This window comes from Lactuca serriola, chromosome 8 (assembly GCF_051521515.1).
Source record: "Lactuca serriola cultivar US96UC23 chromosome 8, Lser_US96UC23_V15, whole genome shotgun sequence".
NCBI classification, from domain to species: domain Eukaryota; kingdom Viridiplantae; phylum Streptophyta; class Magnoliopsida; order Asterales; family Asteraceae; genus Lactuca; species Lactuca serriola.
Genome location: NC_136415.1, coordinates 324,999,877 through 325,025,976, shown reverse-complemented (window position 1 = coordinate 325,025,976; position 26,100 = coordinate 324,999,877). Strand labels below are relative to the sequence as shown.

The window sequence follows — 26,100 nt, the reverse complement described above, 5'->3', positions numbered from 1 at the left end:
TCATGGGGCTCAGAAATCACGTAAAGTTATTAACTTTATGCCCATGCATGGCATCTAGAGCAATATATGCCACAGACATGAGCTAGAAGGGTTGAACACACCAAAGCTTCAACAAAATTGAGAAAAGCATGGGTCATAAGGTGTTTGGGACCTCCTAGGGTCCAGATCTGAGGTTAAACTTCCTCACTACTCTCAAATCCACAAAGCCCCAAAAGATATAAAGAAGAAAAGTTCTAATTACCCACAAATGAGAAATATACACTAAGAGAGGTTAGGAATTGAGATTTATACCTCCCGTGGTGCTTTGAGGATGAATCCTAAGCAGATCCAACACCTCTTCTTGATCCTCTAGCTTGGCCCTTTACTTATTCCTTTCAAAATGACCACAAAGCTTCACAATAGCTTTCTTCTTCACTCCAAGCTCTCACACACGGTTTAGGGTTTCCTTCCAGAAGAGTAGCCGCAATAAGAGGCTTTAAGGGCCTTTAAATAGGTCTCAGGCCCAAGCATTTAGGGTTTCTGTCCACAGCGCTGACTCTGCGAGTCAGATACCCGACTCGTCAAGTCCATCCATTTGACACGTCTTCAAGCCGCGACCTAACTCGACGAGTTAAGGAGCCAACTCGTCGAGCCTCCCACTCAAACTCATGCCTATATATCAAAATGCCATACCTCGGATATCAGGATGTTACATTAGATAGTTAGGCTATGGGGAGTGGTCACATCTAAGCCACCGGAAAAGCATTGCCAGCTCAACGCCATGTCAGCTCCAGCATCAACTAACTAGACATTGAAAATAGTTACCACTCCACAATATTTTTTTTATGATTAAATTAAATAAAAACATAATTTCAAACCTAATAAAATATTTTACATTAATTAAAACCACATTACATTAAATAAAAACATAGAAAATTAAACCTAAAAAAATAGAAAATTAAAGCTAAATTACTAAAAGAAACATAAAAACATAGAAAATTAAACCTAAATTACTAAAAAACATAAAAAATATAGAAAATTAAACCTAAATTACTAAAAAAACATAAAAACCATAGAATCTAGTTGCGATATTTTTCGAGAACTTATTGTTGAACTTTTAAAACCGCGCTTAAATTTTCCGGGTTAAGATTCGTTTGAGGCACCGTGTTTAAAATTTAAAGATCGGTGAGTGCTATTTTTCAGCAACGAGCTTCCTCTGTTGATTCAAAAAGATTGTTCTAAAAAAGTTATAGTTTTGTCTATTTTGTCCCTTAGTATGTCCTCGTTGGTTGATTTTGCGCTTGAAGACACCTCCCTTTCTCGGTGGTCGACGAAGTTGGACGTTCGGTGAACCCTCTCCCTTGGTGATGTGAAACTCATCATTGATTTCGAGGCTAACACCAATGTCAAACTCGAAAATTCATGCACTTTACTTGGAGTCGGTGGTAGATCCTGAATGCGTTGTATCCGGATAAAGGACTCGATTTGGACCATTACGACAAACTTCTCACGCTTTTTGATTGCCGAATAATTTACTATTATTGGTAATTTTGTATTGGTACAATGCGGTTGATAAAATGTTGAGATCATTGCTACCACTTCTATGCATATTTTTAAGATTATCAAATACGGCATTAAATTTGGTGTAAGCCACTCAAACGTCACGCCATTTTACATTGACCGAGTCATATGTACAGTTCATTTTCCTTCCTAATAACGCGTGTAAGTGGTCTAAAACACAATTCCAAAAAACTTTGACCCGTTTGTGTGTTGCCGACATCTCCGTTTTGTGATATGAAAATCCAAGCTTTATCTAAAGCTTCCTCCCTCTCTTCGTTCCATTGCGTAGTTTTTTTTCTTGGATATTTTGATTTTTTTTTGCCTTCTACGATTGGTGGTGTTTCTTCAACCCATTCGCCGTCGTCGTCATTTTTGAGGTTTATATGTTAGGATTGAGATAATGGAACTTGAGATGATTGTGAAGGTTGTGCGTGAAATTGTTGACGTTGAGAAGTTTGGGGTTGAAATTGCAGAGAAGGTTGTTGTTAAAATGTTTAAAATTGGGGTTCATTGAATTGTGGTGATTATTGTTGTTGGTAGTAGTATGAGTGGTATGAAAGATTGGTGAATAAAATTTGTTGGATTGGAGATGTTATCAATTGTATGTAACTAATGATTTATTGATTGATCATTTGGAGTGTTTGGAGTAGGTGATATTTTGATTTGGATCCATAGATAGAAGGTAAAAATATATATGAGAAAAGAGTGTTTTTGTAGTGTAAAATGTTAGTACAATAGTAGGTATTTATAGTTGTAGTTGATAGGTTTTAAATTGAAAAAAGATTTATTATTATTATTATTATTTTATTAAATTTTGTCACAACTAGAAATTCTGATACATTGTAAGCACTTAACAAAGTACGACGTTGTAACTGAAACTTGAAAAACATGTATGATACATAATCAATGACAACAAAATTTCCATCAAACACTCTGTACAAACATTCAAATAGTCAACAAAAGGTTAGAAACCCTAGGAATCCCGGTTTAAGTCCATTATGGATTAGGATTTCCTTATTGGGCCTAATGGACCAATAAGCTTCCAATTCGACTATTTTGGGCTTAAACTCTTAAATGGCCTCTAATTGGACCCACTCTCATGAGACTTAACCTTTTGGGTCGTATAAGTCTAAAATGGACTAATTTACCTTTAATGGGCCTTGTTAGGCCATGAAAAATCCAATTAGCCTTAATGGGATCAAATCCATTCTTTTATGCAAGATTTGAGCCATAAACTATCCTAAGAGCCCAAAGGGCTGAAAAATAATATCAGGCCTATGAAGATTCGATCAAAACCAAGAATTCGGTCCAAAAATCGATTTCCTTCATTTCTTTTGGCCATTCTCGGCCCAAGCAAAAAAAAAAGAAATAAATAAATGGAATCACAATTAAGAGCAAACTAATCAAAACATGACACTTCACTATTGTTTGGAGGACAACCAAGCCAAATAGAGCTCATGCAACTAGACAAATCTCATGTTCCCATGCACCCACCTCTCTCTCCTCTCTTCTTATGATCGGCCGAGAGCCAAACCATACACACACACAACATCAAAACTTCTTCCAAACTCTCTCAAAAAAATCCTCCTCCTTCCCACTCCCAAAATCTCGAAATTTTGCTTGTGCATCAAGAGGATTTCAAGAGAATATCATCACTTCTTGGTAAGTTATACATATCCAAGGATTTTATAACTCCTTCCTCATGATTATATCCCTTCTCTTAAGCCTTTGTGGTAATTATACTCTTAGAATCACCTCAAACTCGAGATCATCATCAAGGTGTTGTTAGGACCGAAAATCACCTCACTTTCTTCCATTTCTTCTTCAAAACCGTGATCAACAAGCAAAGGTGAGTTCATACCCCTCTATTTTCGGTTTTCATAAGTTTTATGGGGGAGAATACAAGTAAAATGTGTAGATTTATGTGTATTTGTATGATATGTGTGATTCCATGTGTTTATGTGGTAAATATGTGCCAAAAATGAAAGAAATCTCGAGATCTATAGTTCAAGGAGGAAATATGTGATCTAGGAGGTATTAGATTTAACAAGTCAAGAAAAATTATCATCTAAGGTTATAATAAGCATGTTACAACATAAAAACTCAATTTTGGGTTATTTTTGTCAAATAAACGAAAGTTGGGATAAAGGTTGTCATTCATGTTTTTATAAGGATCAAAAGGGTCAAAATAGTTAAAATAGAAATTTTATGAATATTATTCTCTTCAAATGACTACAAATGCAAATTGTAGCTTATTGGGCCAAACCTTGGGCTTTTCGGCCCATAGGCCCAAATTTGCGAAAAATATGGGTTTTAAGGGGGCTGAAATCGTAAATTTCTCAAAACAGTGGTTATAAAAGTAAATGAATCTATTTCAGGGGTTAAAATGACTTTATTTTCCAAAAAGGATTAAAAATGTAAAGTTTTTGGATTTTGGGTCAAATTTGTAAAAGTTGCGAAAAGTTTGGGTTATAAATGAAGATCTTTTTATTAAAGGGGCTGAAACTGCCAAAAAGTAAACTTTGGGCTGAAAACATTATTTAAATAAGTCTTTGGACCAAAATGTCAAGGAAAAATAGGTTAGGGACCTAAAATGTCATTTTTCTATAAAAATGGACTAAAATTGTCATTTTTATTAAAGAAGGGCTGAAAAGGTCAAACCAATATTTTGAGTCAATTATTTTATTATTAAGATATTTGGGTCAAAAATACCAAATTACAACTTATGAAAAATAGAATGATGAATATACATATATTTCCAAATAACGTTATAAACAATCGACTAGCTTCGTGCCATTACGAATTTAACAATTGTTCAATCAAGTTTCCGACAATTATACTATACCTAAAACAACTAAATATTCAACTTGTTGGACTTGAAAGATTCTAATCATGCTTATTAGGCCTTCGTGACCATTGACATGACTTTTGGGCCTAACCCATGTCTATTAGGCCTCCTGTGACCCAATTACATGCTTAAGGGACCCTCAATGGCTTTTATGTGCTATTGGGCCTCAGTGGCCCATTAGCATTGCTAGTAAGGTCCAAACAAATCAAATGCGAACTAGGCCAATGCGTGCTTCACATACTCGACAACCTTAAATAACAAACGTAATTAGTAGGATCTTGTGGTCCTCTTCTTCTCGTCTGTTAGGCTTACCTTTAAATTCAAGTAAAAACAAATACAGGTCGATAATCAATAGTAATCAAATTCATTTGGATCAAGTGAGTAATAACGAGCGGCACCAACGAGTGCCGGTCGTAGTCTGTAGTTATAATCAAAGTCTCCTGGAGGGAGAGCGAGAGTTTGTGTATAGATCTATACGGGGGTGACTCCCCCACACCTCAGCTGTTTGCTACAGTTAGACTCGGCCAGTCTAGGGTGACAAAATCTTAAGATCAATTCTGGTGTTCACTAGAATGCCAAGACAGATGAACTAGTCATTATCATGCATGGTTATAACGACTCACATAATAAATCCAATAACACCTGAGTTAATCAAAGGAAATCATATTCATTCATTGTGACGATATAATAATACAAAACGATCATACTATTTTAACGGGAAACGTCGGGTTTTCTGGGGGAGATCAACATTACTCACTTGTACTTTCAATACAAAGCTTCTCATTTATACACGTTTGAAATCATCATGCATATATTTATGGATCTTCACACTTTTATAAACAATTTTCGTTTCAGAAAATATCGGATTTTCTGGGTTTTATAAACTACACAAAACATTTTCAAAACAACCCTGCTTATGAACTCACCAACATTCCATATGTTGACGTTTTTTTTCAAAATAACTTGTATTCTCAGGTAACAGGTAAACCGATGAGTAATACCAAGTATGTTAGGGTGCTATTCTTTTTGAACACTTTCAAACGATTTATGCTATGGATATATAATATTTAAACAATATACTTGATGTGAACAATGTCAGTTGTAATGTATTAATGCATGATGAAGTTTATGTTATGTTTCATGTATATTCATTATGATGATATTCAATTTAAGTCACGCGAGCCCTCGGACGTTTCCGCCGTCTGGTTCAGGGGTGTGACAAATTTGCTAATGGTAGGATTTTTATGGGTCAAATGGACCGTTGTCAAACTCATCTCCATTTGGTCGTGTCACACCGTCTTCGGACTCACGCTACAGCCAGAACACCGGCCCTGAGGCGATTTTCACGTGGCTTTTGTTGTGCCACGAAACCTTAGTTAATTTGTTAGCATTTCAGTCTAGCAAATGTTAGCATACTAGGGATAAGAGTTGTTTGTATAAATACACGATGTCTCTTTTCATTTCAAGGCTGATGAATTTTGTTTCCCATAATCAATTATCAATTACTATTATTCGTTTATGATATTGGGGTTGGTTTTAGAAGTTTTCTTAATTTTTTTTTATATCTTGGCAAATACTTTAATAATTTGGCATAATTTATCATATTTTCTCTTTTGATTTATATAAAAAGAAAGTTTTTTGTTTTTTTTGGTCGGTCGAAGTACTGGTACTTATATGGCGTCCAGCATTGCACGGAAGAGCGAAAGTTACTAGACACTTAAACCATGGGCGCCGGCTTTCCGGTTCCACCCATAGGAAAAATTAAATAATTAATTCTTTGTTATTTGTAATTCTCTTCCATATAATGTTTTTCTTACCATGCATTAATTATTTATTAAAATATCACACCCGCATTATTTATTTTTTAGATTAATGATGATCCACGGCTGTTTTTAGATTTGTCTTACTAAAAAACGTATACTGCATTTTCGGATAATTTTTGCTTTACATATAATTGAATATAACGTATGATTCGTAAGCCTAAAAAGTGTCCAGGAAAAGTCAAATTTTAAGAAGTATGTTAAAGTTTTTCTTATAATAAATACTCATTGTCATTTGAGTAAATTAATAAATTCTAAATGATTTGTTTTGGAATAAGGGATGATATTATAATCCGACATTTTTAATCCAAATGTACTTGTTTTATAACTTGATAATATATTGATATTTTGATGCATGGATATTTCTTATTTACTATTAAATTCGTTAAGGAATCTTTTACTAAATCCCAATTGACATTTTCTTGTTGACAGGTTTTATTCAAAACTAGGTACCACCGAAACAAAAAATTAAGAACGAGAATATGCAACTTGCATCTTTATTTTGTAATAATAAAGTAATATCAACAATGTTTAAGAATAATAATAAAAAAATAAGAAAACTAACGAGTTCATTGACCTTACAAAGTTAACTATCGATAAGAGAAATTAAATATTATTTTACTTTTTGTTTATATCAATCTTTCTACTCTCACATAATAAAGTACACGTGATTTTTTTTTTTCTAATTCACTTTTTTATTTTAACATTTATCTATTTTTTTTGTAATTCTCTTTTTTTTTTTTAACATTAAAAGAATAACTTTTTACTGGTCACAATGAATAATAGAATAGACATTGTAAAGAAAGAAGTATATGAGAGAAACTTTTTATACGTCTTCATTTGAGATTATAACTATTTGATAACTAATTGTTAATTTGTTTTGAGAATAACTTTTTATTGTGTGTTTTTAATAATTACAAAGAGTATATTCATGCATCAATGGTATCTAGTATCTAGTCAATGGTATCTAGTATCTAGTCAACAACATAAGTAAAATAAAACGCAATACATATTTTTAACATAAACATATTATTACGTGTTTGCATTAAGCAAAATAAAAATAAAGCATCCAACGACCAACATTACAATTTTGTCTTTGAATCCAAAGAAAAGAAGCCACAAAATTATCTTCAAATTACAAATTTAAGCCCTAAAAACAAGAACACGTAAATCAACTACGACACGAAAAGGTCGATCTGTTCTGTTCTGCTAGTTACAGTCTTACAGAACATCGTCATCGAAGCTCCAGAGCTCAAGAGAACCACCGCCAACTCCGCCCTCTGGATTCGCCGGCATCTCCGCCGGCTCCCCTTCGAGATACGGCATCTCGTAAAATTTCATATATGATTCGTACGCCATGAGTTCCTCTGACAGCTTCTCCACTTCGTTAACTTCCTGTACGACTTCCGCTTTCTTCTCCGTAACTATTTCTTTCACCATTGCCGGAACAAACCCCTTTCCCCCCGAACCAATGGCTTCGTTTGAGAAACTCACAGAAGAACCATTACGAAGTGAAGCGCAGTTGTAAGAATCTCCTTCGTTGGGAAAATTAACCTTAGCTTTTCTTCCACGGATTTTTCGAGCTTCTGTGTCGTAAGCTCTCGCAGCCTCTTCCGCTGTGTTGAAAGTACCCAACCAAACCCTAACACCTTTCCTCGGATCACGAATCTCAGCCGCCCATTTTCCCCATGGACGCTGCCTGATTCCTCGGTACAAATTCTTCCTCTGTCTTTTTCTAGTACTGCTTTCATGCCCATCATCTGTTCGAGAAAAAATTTCCATCAGAAAACAATGAACACCACAAAATATCACTTCCTACACAACAATTGCAGATAAACCCTTAAGAAAAAAAATGCAATTGTACATAAAGAAAGCATAAGAAAGAAAAAAAAAAGGAATGAAAGAGATTTCCTGAAGATAATGGAGCTCGTTTATGAACAGGAGAGGTTTCTTCTACAAAGTGGTTAAATTCTGATTGGAAAGGGTTGAGTTTAGGGTAGACGGTGGAGTTGGGCCAGACGTTGGTGGGGTTGAGGCGGCGGGGGCGAGGTATGAGATCGGCGATGATAGCACCACCACACATGGTTGCTGTTACAATTTGGGTATTGATTTTGAGGGACGTAGGCAAGTTTTGATTGTATTGAAAGGACAGATGTGAATGGAAGTGGAAGAGGGTGAGACGGGTGTTTATGTAGTAGCAGGGACGTCGGTCGTCGGTGCGTGACACTTCATTAATGAACCTTCCTTGGGGTGTCAATGTGTCATCACTCATGTGCGGTGTGCCTATGCAATTTGCGTAGATATATGGGCCACCCGGGTGTTTTTTTTTTTCTTTGGCCCAACCCAAAAATGTCTCAGGCTTTCTTAATTTAATTTAGAGATAATGATTTATAGGGTAAAATATTTTTTGAAATATACATATTTAGTTTTAATTTTTTTTATTTATAAAATAAACCCTTATACTTTATTAATATGTACACATTAAGTCCTTTTCACCGGATTCTACAGGTTTTGCTGACGTGGAAGAGTTTATTTTACAAAAAAAAAAGGACTAAATGTGTAGATTTCAAAAAGTATCATACCCTATCAAGTCATTTTCCCTTTCTTTTATTTTGTTGAAATGAAATACCCAGGTGGCATCCACATATCCATAACGAGATTTTTCCAACTTTTATTCATCATGAAAAAGAGGGAGAACCCCGATCTCCGGCGACTCCTTTGTGTGTTCCTACACATCACTGGTAGCAAGGAGGAATAATGGCAAAAACAACAAGGTCGAAGGGGGAGGCAGGAGGAAGTAGAGACGGTAGTTGGCGGCGAGGAGATGCTCTGGTAGCCCCCTCGTCGATTCTTTCTTCTTTTTCTGGCAACATATCTCAAAGATGGAGGCAAAGAGACACATATCGGAGAAACACAACAGGTAAAGGGTGTTTAGCTGTTGTTGTTCGACCGGAAGGAAGAGATACGAGAAAGAGAAGGGTCGCCGCCCTTTTCTTGTTGTTGGAGGATCACCCACCTCCGGTGACTAAGCTAATTAATTGCTATTTAGTGCCACTTGTGCTTCCACATCAGCAAAACCTGTAGAATCCGGTGAAAATGACCTAATGTGTACATATTAATAAAGTATAAGGGTTTATTTTACAAAAAAAAAAAAGAATAAGGACTAAATGTGTATAATTCAAAAAGTATCTTACCCTATCAAGTCATTTTCCCTAAAAGAAAATTCGTATATGACCGGTATACCGGGTATAGCCGGTCACAAGGACTGCATTGTTACAAAAAATAAAGTATAAGGGTTTATTTTACAAAAAAAAAAGAATAAGGACTAAATGTGTACATTTCAAAAAGTATCTTACCCTATCAAGTCATTTCCCTTTAATTTATTATTGAAACTTTTTGGTTATGAGGCTTACGACAATCAAGGACTTATAAGAAAGATGTGTTATCTCGTTGGAAACCCCAACATTTTGTTGAGGCGTAGAGACTACCGTGCGATGTTGAGTTATGTCTTTCTTTCGACAATAGACAATAAACTCTTCTGAGTAGAACTCAAGTCTATTATCCGTATGAAGATACTTTACCATCAATCCTGTATGCTTTTCAACTTGCACTTTCCAATTTATGATGGTAGAAAAAAGTCTTCCTTATGTTTTGTTAGGTGTGTCAAACCCAACAAATGATAGGGGTACAATGGTGTGACAACCCGAAATTTCCATTCGGTTAAACCTTAAAAGTCAACCACTTCGTATCATAAGTTAATGTAATTATTTCTTATTTTTTTTAGAAATATAAAGTTCGTTTGATTATTTTAATATTATTTTTAAACGAACGGGTGAAAGAAAGTGCCGTCTCGGGTTTTAAATTTCAAAAACCGCAAACATCTCGTGTCTTAGAAATTCCCGACCAAACTTTTATGTTTGGGTTGAAAATTCACCCAAAAACCGTAAACTCATACTATGTATGAGTTTACTCCCCAAAAGTCTAGTTAATTGTGTTTACTCCCCAAGTTCACAAAAGAGTAAACTCCAAGAACTCTTTCAAGTATCATCCTAGTTTTGATTTCCAAACCTTCAATCTTATAAGTGTTCTAAGCATTTTAAGTTAGTAAAACACTTAATCTAGTGTTTATACATCTAATCATCCACTCATATGTGTATTTTGACTAGATTTCCAAAATACCAAGAACACCAAGAACATACACTAAGTGTTCTTGGCCTTTTAGCTCAAATCTAGCCTTCTAATAGTAAGTGCTTCCATCCTTGAGTGATTTTAAGCTAGTATTACATTTGAACATCAAGAAATTATGTCAAGAACACAAGGCTAGAGGTGTTCACGGTCCAAGGAGATGCTTGGACCGTAAACACCAAAAATGGCACCTAAGTGTGCCTAAGCCTCTAATCTAAGTCCTAGTTGATGTATAAACCATCCTTGACATGTTTAAACCTTTCCTTATTGTGTTTAAACCTTGAAAAACATCAAAAACCAACAATTATAGGTGTTTACAGTTTGGGGATCTCCCAAAACCGTAAACACCCTAAAGTGTGTATAAGTTGGTCATTTTCCTTCCTTAGGCTTAGAAACTAGCTTATACACTTACCTAATTGTGTTAAGGACCTGAAAACATAACAATAACCTTCTCCATGAGGGTTTACGGTAGTAAACCCAAAGGGAAAAGTCCAAGAGGCCGTGAACTCCTCCAAGGGGTGTTTTTGAGGTCCTAGTCCCTTCCAAAGGCCAAACCACTTAGTAGAAATGCTTTAATAGGCTTGCTAAACCACAAAACAACACATGGTCATTAGGACTAGAGTTTAAGACCATAAACTCTAGAGTTTACTTCCGTAAACTCCCTAGGTCTTGACCATCAAAACCGTAAACTCCAAGGGAGTTTACCCTTGGACTCCAAACACACTAGTTTTTCCCTACTAACACTCGGATGCAATCCTTGTGATCTTTAACACTTGAAACAAAGTGTTTTCATGTTCTAGCGTGTCCCAACTTAATTTATTAGTTATAAATTGTCTAATTAGTTATATATATGTTCATTATATGATAACTAGGCTCGTGCGTGTGTACAAGTCTTCAATTGTCACCTAGCACCGTACCCGACACTTCAACCCAATCCATTCACCACAAGTGAGTTCATACCCCTTTAACTAACCTTTGAAATAGCTTTAAATGTTTTAAATGCTTTAATAGGGGGGGAATACAAGTTGAATACTTATAGTTATTACATCAATCACATGTGATTAATAACTACAAAACCAATGATTTTATTACTATTCAAACTGTTTATCAAACTGTTTTACTTCAAACCGCTTTACAAACTCTTTTACTTATCAAATACTTTTACTTCAACTTTTTTATGCTTATTATAAATTGCATGCCCGTATATGTATAGTTATATAAGAAATGTTTAAAAGGCTTAGGAAGGCCGCACGCCCTATTTCCTTTTCCTCGATTTGGATGTGGTCTGGTGGAATATCGGGTAGCCGTCCGAAGGCCGTTTCAATATTAATTATATATTATGTGTACATATATAGTCATAAAAGTTCTTCCATATTCATGCGTACTAGTTACATCATTAGTAAGTTACCATCGGGGTAACACAGGATCATACTTATACTATTGCTAGTTCAATGAGTCAATTCATTCATGAGTCAGTACTTATTACTATGAGAACATATACAACTATACTAGAAGAAGAACATATACAACTATACTAGAAGAAGAACATATACAACTATACTAGAAGGAGAACATATACAACTATACTAGAAAGAGAACATATACAACTATACTAGAAGGAGGACATATACAACTATACTAGAAAGAGAACATATACAATGATACTAGAACAAGTGACATTACATTACATATACATGAATACGTTAACAATTGTGATCCACTGTATCGGAGCATGACTTCAATGTCATGGCCCGAGTTGTAGCCAGAGTCTCTTGAAGGGAGAGCGTGAGTTTGCGTATAGATCTATACTGGATTGACTATCCTACACCTTGCTGCTAGCTACAGCCGGACCTGCAGGTCTGCGGGTGCCAAACGTCATTTCTTTTTACGACCTACATTAGTCGTTGTTACCCAGTCTATAATATGGTACAATTAATCACATGATACCTTGATATAAATCTGGTTTAAGGTAGTTAGTACAGCAGTAGTTCCTATAATACAATACTACAGTACTACAATGATTTACCCTTTACATATATTTAGTGATTATTTCACTTAAACATTAATGTACAAACTATATTTTGTTAATGATAGTTACACTTGGGAAATTACACACTATTACAATAAACGAACATACAAAACAGTTACGCTTTGGTAGAAGGCTACATTAATAGAAAATATAGGTTTTTCTAAGAGATTCAAACTTTTACAAACACTCACAAACATTCACATACCTTTTACAAACTCATACTTTAGAACCATATTCAAACGTTTTGATACAAACACCGACACTAAAATACTTATGAACTCACCAGCTTAATGTTGATAAACTCTTTAAAAATAACTTGTATTCTCAGGTCGACAGTAGACAGGTACCGAGGCCAGCTTTTGAGAAGATGGAGCGCATTCAGGACTCATCTTATTTTTTTTATTTACTTTTGGTGTCTATAACTATACGGAACACACTTGTATTAAAAATATATATTTAATGCAATGGATGATGTTGTTTGCTTATTTACTGTTATACTGTGTTGTGATACTTTACATGACGTCCTCCGCCCCAGAACGTTTCCGCCGTTCTTGGTTTTGGGGTGTGACAGATTGGTATCAGAGCATTGTTTATAGTGAATTGAGTATATCAACCCATAAAAGATATACTAACTATAAACCCATTTGGGATTAAAACACTCTGACCAAGAGTCTATACTTTAAATATTAAAATATTTAATTAAGTATACTAGTCTGCATTCATACTAAAATCCATGTCACAATGACAAGAACAAAAGTATTACGGTTGTTAAATATCACAAGTGAGCTCGGGGATGTATGGTCAGTCCTGGGAATGGCATAGCCTGATCAACTATGCTGGTCCGAGGAGTGATTAGCATATGCCCTAGAATGGTTGTGATATGTTAACAAGTCTAAAAACTTACCAACAATACCACAAGGAGAACAGTAGAACCTAAACTTAAAATACTATAGGGGTATTTTGTGCTACTACAAGTTATTTATACACTAGATTCTTATACCTCTCTTCTCGCATAGATTAAATGGCTGGATTCCATCATGGCGACCCGTACTTTCCAAATGAAGGCAATGCTGGGTGGATCGAAGAAGAGCCCGAAGATGAGCATCCAATCCCTTTGGATGATCACCTCGCAGAAGGCTTTTCTGACGGATCCGACTCTGAGCCTGAAGTCAACAACCTACTGCCAGTAGGTCAAGTCCCATACAACAACCCCCGACCAGCTCTTCCAGGTCCTACACCTTTGTGGGCAACCAACTTAAATCGCTGGAGTGATGAACAGGGTCAACCCTTACCATACTTTGGGGACCGAAGCTTTTACAACCTCAATGAGGTGGCTCTGCGGATCGAGCTCTGCTCGTCATTATTCGCAGGATAGCTCGTAATGGTGAACAAGGTCGAGCAACTATCGACCGAGTCATGAAGATTGATGCCAACTCTGGTGTCAACACAGTCTGTATCCGCCGTCTGGAAGAAGAAATGGAAAGGACCATGAGAACCAATGAAACACTTCAGCAACAGCTGGCTGCCTCCCGAGCCGAAGTCGTGGAACTTCGAGCCCGTCAGAAGGCTCATGAGCGACACCTTCAAGAGGTGTTTCGTCAAATGACAGACCTCAGGGTTTGCCCGAGGAATTCCCATCGCCGTTAGAAGATGTCTAGTACATCTTTATCTTTTGGTTAAGGATTAGCCTTTAGTAATTGTGCTTTAAGTAGCACTTGTCTGTAAAATATTCCTAACTTTCAGTAATCTAATCCGGAATCTAAGAACTGTCAAACTTTCCGTATGGTATGATATAAGACCTATTGTTAGGTCAATTTTCCCTGAACTTATTACATCAGTAATACCAGTATAATTAACAACTACCTAATCTGTGGGAAAAATCTGTATGCTTGTGTTTTCCTATTAATCTTCCATGTTGTGATCTCAAACACTCATTCAACTGTTGGGCTATGGTTAGTTAGTCCATGTGTCACTCTCACCCCACTCACAATTGATTCTTACCATTTTGTTTATCTTCATAAACTTATAGCTGAAAGATGCCTCCTCGCAAATATCCCAGGAATAACCCTGCACCTCCACCTCCTCCTCCTCCTGTCATCGATACTACAGCCCTGAATGTTGTCGTAGTCGCAGCAGTGGCAACTGCCATGGCTCAGTATCACTCTACTGATGCTAGCAGAGGTGGAACCCCTGTTAAATCTATTCCTGCTGAAATCCCTGTGCGCTCGAGAGAGTGCTCCTACAAGGATTTCACCAACTGCAAGCCGAAGTCCTTTCAGGGAACCGACGGAGTCATTGCCCTCTCGCAATGGTTCGAGAAGACTGAATCAGTCTTCAAAATTTGTTCATGCCCTGCTGCGAGCAAAGTCAAATATGTCGCATGCACCTTTGAAGGAAATGCCCTGACGTGGTGGAACGGCCACGTTAAAGCGCTAACTCTCGTAGTGGCGAATGACATGGGTTGGGAAACCATGAAGGACCTCATGATTGAGGAATACTGCCCAAGGGGCGAAATCCATAAATTGGAGCAGGAGCTTTGGAGCCTAACCATGAAGGGCACCAACGTAGTCGCATATACCGCCAGATTCAGCGAACTGGTGGCCCTCTGCCCCAATATGGTTCCCACTGAGGGGGAAAAGATCGAAAGGTACATATGGGGGCTAGTGCCTCCGTATCAGGGGAATGTCCTATCATCAAACCCCGCTACCTTCGACAGTGCCAAGCGACTGGCACAGTGACTCATTGACCATGGTGTCAAAACCCCTGCAACAACAACAACCCTAGCCATCCCGGAACCCTCCAAACCCGCTGACACTAAGCAGAAGTTCTGGGAGGAGAAGAAGAAACATCGAGCTGCCAAAAAGCAGCAAATTGTGGCAGTGCATGCCGCAATAACCCTTGCTGCTGCTACTGCTCCGGTGAGGCAGTATGCTAGAAGTTTGCCTAAGTGAAACAAATGCAACTTCCACCACAACGGTCCCTGCCGTGAAATGCAGTGCTCTAACTGCAACAGGAAAGGACACACAGTCCGTTTTCGTAAATCTCCGGCACAACCGATCGCCCAAGTCCCCGGCTCTGGCGCGAGCCCGACCTGCTATGGATGTGGTGAAGCAGGCCACTACAAGAGGGACTGCCCTAAAGCGAAGAATGCTGGCGGAGCAGGGAGGGTACTGGCAATAGGCCATGGGGAAGCAATTGCTGACCCGATGGTGTTAACTAGTACGTTCCTCCTCGATAACTCCTATGCATGCATTCTGTTCGATAGTGGAGCGGAGCGAAGCTTCGTGAACCGTAAATTTACTCGCATGCTTAAACAACAACCACACACACTTAAAGAACAATTCACAGTAGAAATGGCTAATGGAAAAACTGAAAGCACGAATAGCATATACTTAGGATGTGCCCTAACTCTGGATATCCATTCATTCCCAATCGAACTTATGCCGGTCTCGATTAAAAGCTTCGACGTTATCATCGGCATGGATTGGTTAAGCCTTCATTGCGCCGACATCATGTGATACGAGAAAGCAGTCCGTCTAAACCTCCCGTCTAACGAAACTCTTATCGTCTACGGTGACAAACCTGGTGCGAGTCTTCGTATTATATCAAGTATTCAAGCACAAAAGTATCTACGTAAAGAATACCATGCATTCCTTGCTCACGTCATCGATACGAGCCTCGAAACGAAAGAACTAAAGAACATTCCAGTAGTGAGCGACTTTCACGACATCTTCCCAGAAGAGCTACCAGGATTACCTCCGCAACGACAGGTCGAGTTCAGAATTGACTTAGTCCCAGGAGCTACCCCAATAGCCAAATCGCCCTACCGATTAGCACCAGCAGAGATGCACGAACTATCCGATCAACTTAACGAACTGCTCAGCAAGGGCTTTATAAGACCAAGTTTCTCGCCTTAGGGAGCACCGGTCTTGTTCGTTAAGTAGAAAGACAGATCATTCTGTATGTGTATCGACTACAGAGAACTCAACAAACTAACGGTCAAAAATCGTTATCCTCTACCTCGCATAGACGATCTATTTGACCAACTGCAAGGCGCGAACTACTTTTCCAAAATTGATCTAAGATCCGGATATCACCAGTTACGAGTGCTAGAGGAGGATGTTCCGAAGACAGCCTTCCGAAATCGTTACGGACACTACGAGTTCGTGGTGATGCCATTCGGATTGACCAATGCGACAGCAGTTTTCATGGATTTGATGAATAGAGTATGCCGACCTTACTTGGATCAGTTCGTCATCGTCTTCATCGATGACATCCTGATCTACTCCCGAAGTAAGGAAGAGCATGGCGATCATCTGCGACAAGTTCTAGGAACCTTACGAACGGAGAAGCTCTATGCGAAGTTCTCTAAATGTGAATTTTGGATCCGAAGAGTCGAATTCTTAGGACACGTGGTAAGCGAAGAGGGAATCCACATGGACCCATCCAAAATTAAGGCCATTGAGAACTGTTCAGCACCGAAGACGCCTACAGAAATTCGTCAATTTCTAGGTCTCGCTGGCTACTACCGCAGGTTCATACAAAACTTCTCCCGAATAGCGAAACCTCTTACAACACTGACCCAGAAAGGCGTGGCCTTTGACTGGGAAGAGAAACAGGAGAGAGCGTTTCAAACGCTCAAGCGAGCTTTGTGCACCGCACCAATACTATCCCTCCCCGAAGGGATAGAAGACTTCGTAGTATATTGCAATGCATCAAATCAAGGGCTCGGGTGTGTTCTGATGTAGCGAGGTAAGGTCATCGCCTACGCCTCGAGGCAACTGAAAACACACGAAGTTAGCTACACGACCCACAATCTTGAGCTAGGAGCAGTTGTGTTTGCTCTGAAGATCTGGAGACATTACTTGTATGGAACAAAAAACACTATCTTTACTGACCACAAGAGTCTACAACACATATTCGATCAGAAGGAGCTCAACATGAGACAACGACGGTGGGTCGAGCTACTTAGTGACTACGAATGCGAAATTCGTTATCATCCGGGTAAAGCCAACGTAGTAGCAGACGCCCTAAGTCGAAAGGAATATTCTGGTTGGAGAGTTAAGTCGTTGAAAATGACTATCCATTCACACTTGTCTAAGCAAATTCAGACGGCCCAGCTTGAAGCCATGAAACTTGAAAACGTGACGAGTGAATCCCTTAGAGGAATGGAGAAAAATTTAGAAGCCAAGGGTGGCAGAGCCTTATATTTCATGAACCGGATCTGGACACCGAGGCACGGTGGTTTCCGAGACTTGGTCATGACCGAGGCACACAACACTCGGTATTCCGTCCACCCAGGTTCAGATAAGATGTATCTGGATCTTAAAAAGTTATACTGGTGGCCTAATATGAAAGCAGAGATTGCTACCTTCGTAAGTAAACGCCTTACTAGCGCAAAGGTTAAGGTCGAGTACCAGAAGCCCTCCGGTTTACTACAACAACCAGAGATTCCAGAATGGAAGTGGGAGCGGATCACTATGGATTTCATAACCAAGTTGCCCAAGACAACGGGTGGACTTGATACCATATGGGTCATCGTCGATAGATTAACCAAGTCTGCACACTTCCTGCCTATCAAAGAAACTGACAAGATGGAGAATCTTACAAGAACATACATTAGGGAAATCGTACGGCTACATGGTGTACCTATATCCATTATCTCCGATAGGGATAGTAGGTTCACCTCAAGATTCTGACAATAGCTACAACATTCCTTGGGAACAAGGCTGGACATGAGCACAGCCTACCATCCACAGACCGACGGACAAAGTGAGAGGACCATCCAAACACTGGAAGATATGTTGAGAGCCTGTGTGATTGAATTTGGAAAGGCATGGGACACTCATTTACCCCTTGTCGAGTTTTCTTACAATAACAGTTATCACACGAGCATCAAGGCTGCTCCATTTGAAGCCCTTTATGGCCGAAAGTCCAGATCCCCTCTGTGCTGGGCGGAAGTGGGTGATACCCAATTAGCTAGGGGGCAAGTTTCTGACAATACTCTCACAGGCCCGAAAATCATTCGGGAAACGACAGAGAAGATCGTTCAGATCCGTGAATGATTGAAAGCCTCTAGTGACCGACAGAAGAGCTACACTGATAAGCGAAGGAAACCTTTGGAATTCCATGTGGGAGACCGAGTTCTTCTTAAAGTCTCACCCTGGAAGGGATTGATATGCTTCGGTAAGCGTGGAAAGCTTAATCTGAGATATATAGGGCCCTTTGAGATTCTCGCAAGAATCGGCCCTGTAGCTTACAAACTCAATCTACCCGACGAACTTCGTAAAGTACATTCTACATTCAACGTATCTAACTTGAAAAAGTGTTTGTCCGACGAGACTCTTCTTGTAACGCCGTGAATTTTAAAATAATTTTTCGCATAATATAAAAACATTTTCATTTAATTTCCATAAAACATCAAGTTTAAAACTCCAATCCATATCATACAAAATCCCAAGATCACATATCATAAAAATCCCATGCGTGTGTACAGATCAAGCCGGCGCCTTCCCACGGTCATCACTACTACCTGAAACAAACAACACTAACACTATAAGCACAAAGCTTAGTGAGTTCCCCAAAATACCACACATAACACATATTAGCCACTCGAGGCTATAACTCTGTGGGTCCGTAGACCCTACTCTATGAACCCACTGGTTCTATCTCTGGGAACCTTCCGGTTCCAACTCTGTAAACATGCACAACATAAATCACATAGAAATAATGCAGTACAACACATAACATACATATAGCATACAAATACTCTGTCACATAACTCTGATTACCTACTCAAGGTAAAGTATAGTGAGAAGACTCACCTCGTATATCTCGGTAACTCGCGAATCCTGGAAATCACTCGTGCTCGATCCTCCGAGCTATAATCCTCCTATAACTTTATATATCTCTAATTAACACTTTTACCACTAAGGTTGACTATCCCTATCAAGTCACCACTGGTCAACTCTGGTCAACAGTCAACGGTCAACTTTGACCGGACACGGCGAGTGCACTAGGGCGACTCGGCGAGTCTATACGTGTTCACTGACTCTTTAGGATCCTCTCCTGACACGTCGAGTACACCCCCAACTCGACGAGTCCCACCTGGCATGAATCGCGGGGCCACCACGACTCAACTCGTTGAGTCTCAAGAACAACTCGGCGAGTTCCAGCTCGACTCAGTCCACCTGTCAACCCTCTTTAACTCTCCCTGACTCACTAAGTCAACCCTTAACTCGGCAAGACCACTCGCTGAGTGGTCAAGGACAATCTTCATGCTACTCGCCAAGTCTATTCTTCGGACTCGGCGAGTCCATGCCATGCATCAACTCAATCTCGCTTCTGAGGTCAGATCCGCTCCATCCACTCATAGATCTGGCCCTCCTATGCACATTCATCACGTAAAGTCACAGTCTTGGCTACCATGCAACGCCTACAAGGCTTCTTTTGAAGAAATGACCTCTAAAATGGCAACCTAAGTCTCCAACCCAAAAGGAAGGACATAAAGCATGGCATTTGGGACTCTCTGGACCTACTAAGGTCCAGATCTAGGTACCATATCCCCATGGGACCTCTCACACTCCAAATACAAGGCAAACAAGGCATGAAGAAACCCTAGATTTGACCATATCAACAAAAACACGAGAATGAGCACTAAATGATACCTCAAGAAGCTTCCTCTGATGAAATGGAAGTAGATCCAAGCTCCCCAACTCTTCTAGCTTGACTTTCCCTTTCCTTTCTTGCAAACACACACAAAATTGGTGAATAATGGCCTCTTATCTCACTCACAAGAACTCTCAGCTGTTTTGGTGCTCTCAAGGTCAAGGTAGCCGCAATGAAGGGCCATAAGGTCCTTTAAATAGGGCTTAGGACCGGGAAATTAGGGTTTCATTAAACAGCGCGGACTCGCCGAGTCCAGGCGCGAACCCGCGTCCAGAACCGCGATCCTACTCGGCGAGTTTGAGCTCCAACTCGCCGAGTCCCCTCACAAAACACCAAAAATATATGAATAAAAGATACCTAGAAATCCGGGCTGTTACAATTCTCCCCCACTAGAACTAGACTTCGCCCTCGAAGTCTCACTCTGCAAATAGCTCCGGATGCTGCTCACGCATCTCACGCTCCGGCTCCCAGGTCATCTCTGACCCCTTCCGATGCTGCCACTGAACCAACACTAGGGGTACCTCCTTGTTCCTCAGAACCTTGATTTTCCGATCTCTGATGGCCACTGGTCTCTCGGCATAATTCAGGCTCGCACCACCTGAATATCCTCTAATGGAACCACTGCCGACTCGTCGGCTATACACTTCCTCGGCTGTGACACATGAAAAGTGTCGTGAACCTGCCCCAACTCTGCTGGCAAATCCAAACGATAGGCTACCCGGCCTACCCTCACGATCACACGGAAAGGACCAATATATCGGGGCCCCAACTTGCCCCTCTTCCTGAATCGAATCACTCCTTTCCAAGGAGAGACCTTCAGGAGTACAAGGTCGTCGACCTGGAACTCAAGCTCGGACCGGCGCCTGTCTGCGTAACTCTTCTGTCGGCTCTGAGCGGTCAACAACCTCTGTCTGATCTGCTGGATCTGCTCTGACATCTGAAGCACGATCTCTGTACTGCCCATTACCCGCTGTCCAACCTCTCCCCAACAAATGGGGGTCCGACACCTTCTCCCATACAACAGCTCAAAGGGTGGCATACCAATGCTCGAATGATGGCTGTTGTTGTAGGAAAACTCTGCCAAGGGCAAATATGCATCCCAGCTACCCCCGAAATCCAACACACATTCCCGGAGCATGTCCTCGAGCGTCTGAATCGTCCGCTCACTCTGACCGTCTGTCTGGGGATGATATGCGGTACTAAAATGCAGTCTAGTACCCAACTCCTCATGAAACTTCTTCTAGAATCTGGAAGTGAAGCGCACATCACGGTCTGAAACAATCGAGATCGGCACCCCATGCCGAGATACCACTTCCTTCACATACACCTCTGCCAATTTCTCTGCTGAAGAACTCTCGCTGATAGCAAGGAAGTGAGCGCTCTTCGTCAATCTATCCACAATCACCCAAATTGCATCAACTCCTCTGGCAGTCCTTGGCAATTTGGTGATGAAATCCATAGTGATCTGTTCCCGCTTCCATTCGGGAACCTCCAATGGCTGCAACTTACCATGCGGCCTCTAGTGCTCAGCCTTAACCCTACGGCAGGTCAAGCACCTCTCAACAAACCACGCAACATCCCTCTTCATACAGGGCCACCAATACTCCTTTCTCAGATCTAAATACATCTTAATGGCCCCCGGATGGATCGAAAATTTTGACCGATGCGCCTCCTCCATCAAAATGGTACGCGTTCCTCCTACAAACGGTACCCAGATACGCCCCTGAAATGTCATAAGCCCCCGACCATCGGTAATGAACTCTGAAACCAAACCAACAACCTGTTCCCTCTTCTGCATCTCAGGTTGCACCGCCTCGGCCTGTGCCCCACTAATGGCGTCCAACACTGGAGCTATCACGGTCAATCTCAAACATACATCCCGCAACGGGGTGCTCTCCGCCCTGTGGCTCAATGCATCGGCTACCACATTAGCCTTGCCTGGGTGGTACAGGATCTCACAATCATAATCCTTGACCACATCCAACCACCTTCTCTGACGCATATTTAGGTTGGGCTGATCCATCAAATACTTTAAGCTCTTGTGGTCCGTGTATATCGTACACCGAACCCCATACAAGTAGTGACGCCAAATCTTGAGGGTGAACACTACCGCCCCCAACTCTAGATCATGGGTGGGATATCTCGTCTCATGAGGCTTTAGCTGCCTCGATGCATATGCTATCACATGCCCTCTCTGCATCAGCACCGCTCCCAACCCCAAAATCGATGCATCACAGTATACCACAAAGTCCTCCATCCTTTCTGGGAGGGCTAACACCGGGGCTTCGCACAACCTTTGGCGAAGTGTCTCAAAGGAGGCCTGCTGCTCGGGACCCCATAAAAAAGCAATACCCTTCCGGGTCAATCTGGTGAGTGGCACTGCGATCTTAGAGAAATCCTTGATAAACCTCCGATAATACCCTGCCAACCCCAGGAAACTCCTGATCTCGGAGGGTGACCTCGGCACCTCCCAACTCATCACCACCTCAACCTTGGCCGGATCGACCAATATCCCTTCCTGCTTAACGAGATGTCCTAAGAACTGGACCTCCCGCAACCAGAAATCACACTTGGAGAATTTGGCATAAAGCCTCTCCGATCTCAGAACTCCGAGAACCTCTCTCAAATGTTCCTCATGCTGCTCTCTAGATCTCGAATATACCAGAATGTCGTCGATAAATACAATTACCGACCGATCCAGCATCGGCCTACACACTCGGTTCATGAGATCCATGAACACTGCCGGGGCATTTGTGAGCCCGAAAGGCATCACCACAAACTCATAATGCCCATAACGCGTCCTGAACGCTGTCTTCTGGACGTCCTCATCTCGCACCCTCACCTGATGATATCCAGACCTCAAGTCGATCTTGGAGAACCAAGATGCTCCCTGCAACTGATCAAAAAAATCGTCGATCCTCGGCAACGGGTAACGGTTCTTGACCGTCAGCTTGTTCAACTCCCGGTAATCAATGCACATCCGGTGTGAACCATCCTTCTTTTTGACAAACAGGATAGGCGCTCCCCACGGCGAGCTGCTCGGCCGAATAAACCCCTTTCCCAGCAGCTCCTGAAGCTGCGAGGATAACTCTTGCATCTCTGGAGATGCAAGGCGATAAGGCACATTGGGAATAGGCGCGGCCCCTGGAACAAAATCGATACTGAACTCCACCTGCCTCACGGGAGGCACACCCGATAACTCCTCTGGAAATACATCCGGGAACTCACTCACTATCGGAACCTCCTCAACTGACCTCGGCCTCTCTGAATCAACCCGCGTATCCATCACATACGCCACAAAGCCCTTACAACCCTGCTGTAGACACTGCCTCACCCTAGCGGCTGAACAAAACGCTGATCCTAAACGTGTACCCTCGCCGTACACCGAAAGAACTCCCCCACTAGGGTTTCGTATGGTCACCAGCTGTCGCTCGCAGTCGATAATCGCACCAAATCGACTCAACCAGTCTATGCCCACAATGACACAGACGTCACCCATCGTAATAGGAACTAGATCAATTGGGAACTCAACACCGAAAATGTCGACTACGCACCCTCGGAGAACCTCCGTGGCATATATCACCCTCTCATCAGCTATGGACACTCTCAGAGGGCGACTCAACGCCTCACGACTAACACTGATATACTGACTAAAGGCCAAAAATACAAAAGACCGACTCGCACCCGAGTCAAATAACACCAAGGCAGGTACAGAATTCACAAGAAAAGTACCTACACACAACATAATATAAGCATAATATCTCAATATCAAAATAAATATATGAAAGAATACATACCAGCCACGACATCGGGTGCTGCGCGGACCTCCTCCGCGGTCAGCTGAAAAGCTCTCCCTCGTGCCCTCGGCGCCTCGGCCTTCACTGGCCGACTCTCTGTAGCTCTGATGGCAGCAGGGGCAGATCCCTGAGGTGCTCCCTGAGATGATCCTTGCAACTGTGGACACTCTGCCTTCCGGTGTCCGGTCTGATTACAGTGAAAACACACCGCAAACCTCTTGGGGCAGTCCTAGGCCATGTGCCCCTCCTTGCCACAATTGTAGCAAGATCCCGCTCTATAGACTCCATCATGACCCTTGCCACACTTCCCACAAGTGCGGCCCTTCTGGCTCCCTGGTTTGGGATCAGCGGGCTTGGCCCGCTTGGCTGCCGGCTGAGACTGTGCCGGTCGCCGATCCCTCCCCTGAGACTCCGCCTCCTCCTTGGCCTGAGTCTCTAGCTCAATCTCCCTCTTCCAGGCATTTGCCTGAAGCTCAGCAAATGTCCGGTACGAGGAGTTCGCCGCGAACTCCTGAATGTATCGCCTCAAGATACTCAGATATCGGCTCATACGTGCCTGCTCGGTGGACACATGCTCAGGGCAGAACATCACCCTCTCATGGAACATCCTGGTAATCGCTGTAACCAACTCAGTACCCTGCTTGAGGGTTAGAAACTCCTGGGCCAAACGCTCCCTCTCCACCTGGGGAACGTACTCATCTCGGAACATGGCAGTGAACCTCTCCCAGGTCACTGCCGCAAGCTCAGCAGGCGTAAAGTGCGCCGTCACAAACTTCCAACAGTCCTTCGCTCCCAAGCGAAGCTGGTTCATCGCGAACCGAACTTTCAAATGCTCAGGAGATGAGCAAGTGAAGAAACACCCCTCTATGTTAGAAATCCACCTCATAGCTGCCACCGGGTCCTGGGTCCCATCAAACTCTGGTGGTTTTGTGTTGCTGAACTCCCGAAACAGCAACGCATCACCACCTTGCGGCCTCGCAGCAACAATAGCTGCGGTGGCCGCTGCAACAGCAGCCTCAGAAAGAGCGGCATAACGCTCGTCAAAGGTCTCAATCAGCGTGGTCTTAATAGACCCGAACATCTCTGGTATCTTTGCCCTGATGGCCGCAGCCACCTCCTCGTGGATCATCCGGCGGATCTCCTCATCACTGGTATCACTGCTCTCAGGCATCAAACGTGTCCTCACCATGATCTACCTCTGAAATACAACATACGATAAATTAGATTCCATTCGAGCATACTCACACTCGACAATTCATCCCTCCTTGATCCTTGGTATTCCAAAGATTCTTACTTGGGCTGTACACCGCTCCGGTGCTTTCAGTAGTACGGGCCCAATACTACTGTCCGCACTGTATCAGAATACACCCCAAGTCCTCCTCTTCGGATCCCAAATTCCAAGTACTCTATCATGCATAGGCTACTCTCTAATAGATCTCTCATAAACCCCTCGCTGCTACCTACTCACTCTCAAGCATCTCATAGTAGCTCACCTCTTCCTAGGCTAAGGCATCACAAATCAGGCCACTCTAGCCCTAATAGGAATACCTAGCCTACTCTAGCATGCGAATACATCATATCAATATCAATATCACATAACATGAGGGTATTTTGGGAAATCACCGTTCGGGCGCGGGCCGATTGTACACACACTCTGCTCTGCGTTTTTCCAAAATCTTTTACTCTTTTTGAAAATACTTCTCAAATCCTCAGTTTGAGTTCAAATACGCCCGAAGGTGTACTCGAATCCCTCAAACCAAGGCTCTGATACCAAATTGTAACGCCGTGAATTTCAAAATAATTTTTCGCATAATATAAAAACATTTTCATTTAATTTCCATAAAACATCAAGTTTAAAACTCCAATCCATATCATACAAAATCCCAAGATCACATATCATAAAAATCCCATGCGTGTGTACAGATCAAGCCGGCGCCTTCCCACGGTCATCACTAGTACCTGAAACAAACAACACTAACACTGTAAGCACAAAGCTTAGTGAGTTCCCCAAAATACCACACATAACACATATTAGCCACTCGAGGCTATAACTCTGTGGGTCCGTAGACCCTAATCTGTGAACCCACTGGTTCTATCTCTAGGAACCTTCCGGTTCCAACTCTGTAAACATGCACAGCATAAATCACATAGAAATAATGCAGTACAACACATAACATACATATAGCATACAAATAATCTGTCACATAACTATGA

The 26,100-nt window shown here is 41.5% G+C and overlaps 1 protein-coding gene across 1 annotated transcript; it reads right to left on the bottom strand.

Annotated features, from left to right (window-relative positions):
* Window positions 1-7,217: 7,217 nt before the first annotated feature.
* ERF71 (Integrase-type DNA-binding superfamily protein) lies at window positions 7,218-8,462 on the bottom strand. The gene is made up of 2 exons (XM_079016287.1): window positions 8,112-8,462; window positions 7,218-7,960 (listed from the first exon to the last, which is right to left on the bottom strand). Exons 1-2 carry the CDS (start codon window positions 8,288-8,290, stop codon window positions 7,429-7,431), a joined length of 711 nt encoding a protein of 236 aa, XP_078872413.1. The 5' UTR covers window positions 8,291-8,462; the 3' UTR covers window positions 7,218-7,428.
* Between the last annotated feature and the right edge of the window lie 17,638 nt (window positions 8,463-26,100).

What these genes read in the sequence shown, in the direction of transcription:
- ERF71 (XM_079016287.1), bottom strand. Translation starts at nt 8,290, where the DNA reads ATGTGTGGTGGTGCTATCATCGCCGATCTCATACCTCGCCCCCGCCGC. An exon ending in CCATTATCTTCAGGAAATCT is followed by an intron (nt 7,961 to 8,111) that starts CTTTCATTCCTT and finishes AACAGATGATGG; the next exon opens with GCATGAAAGCAGTACTAGAA.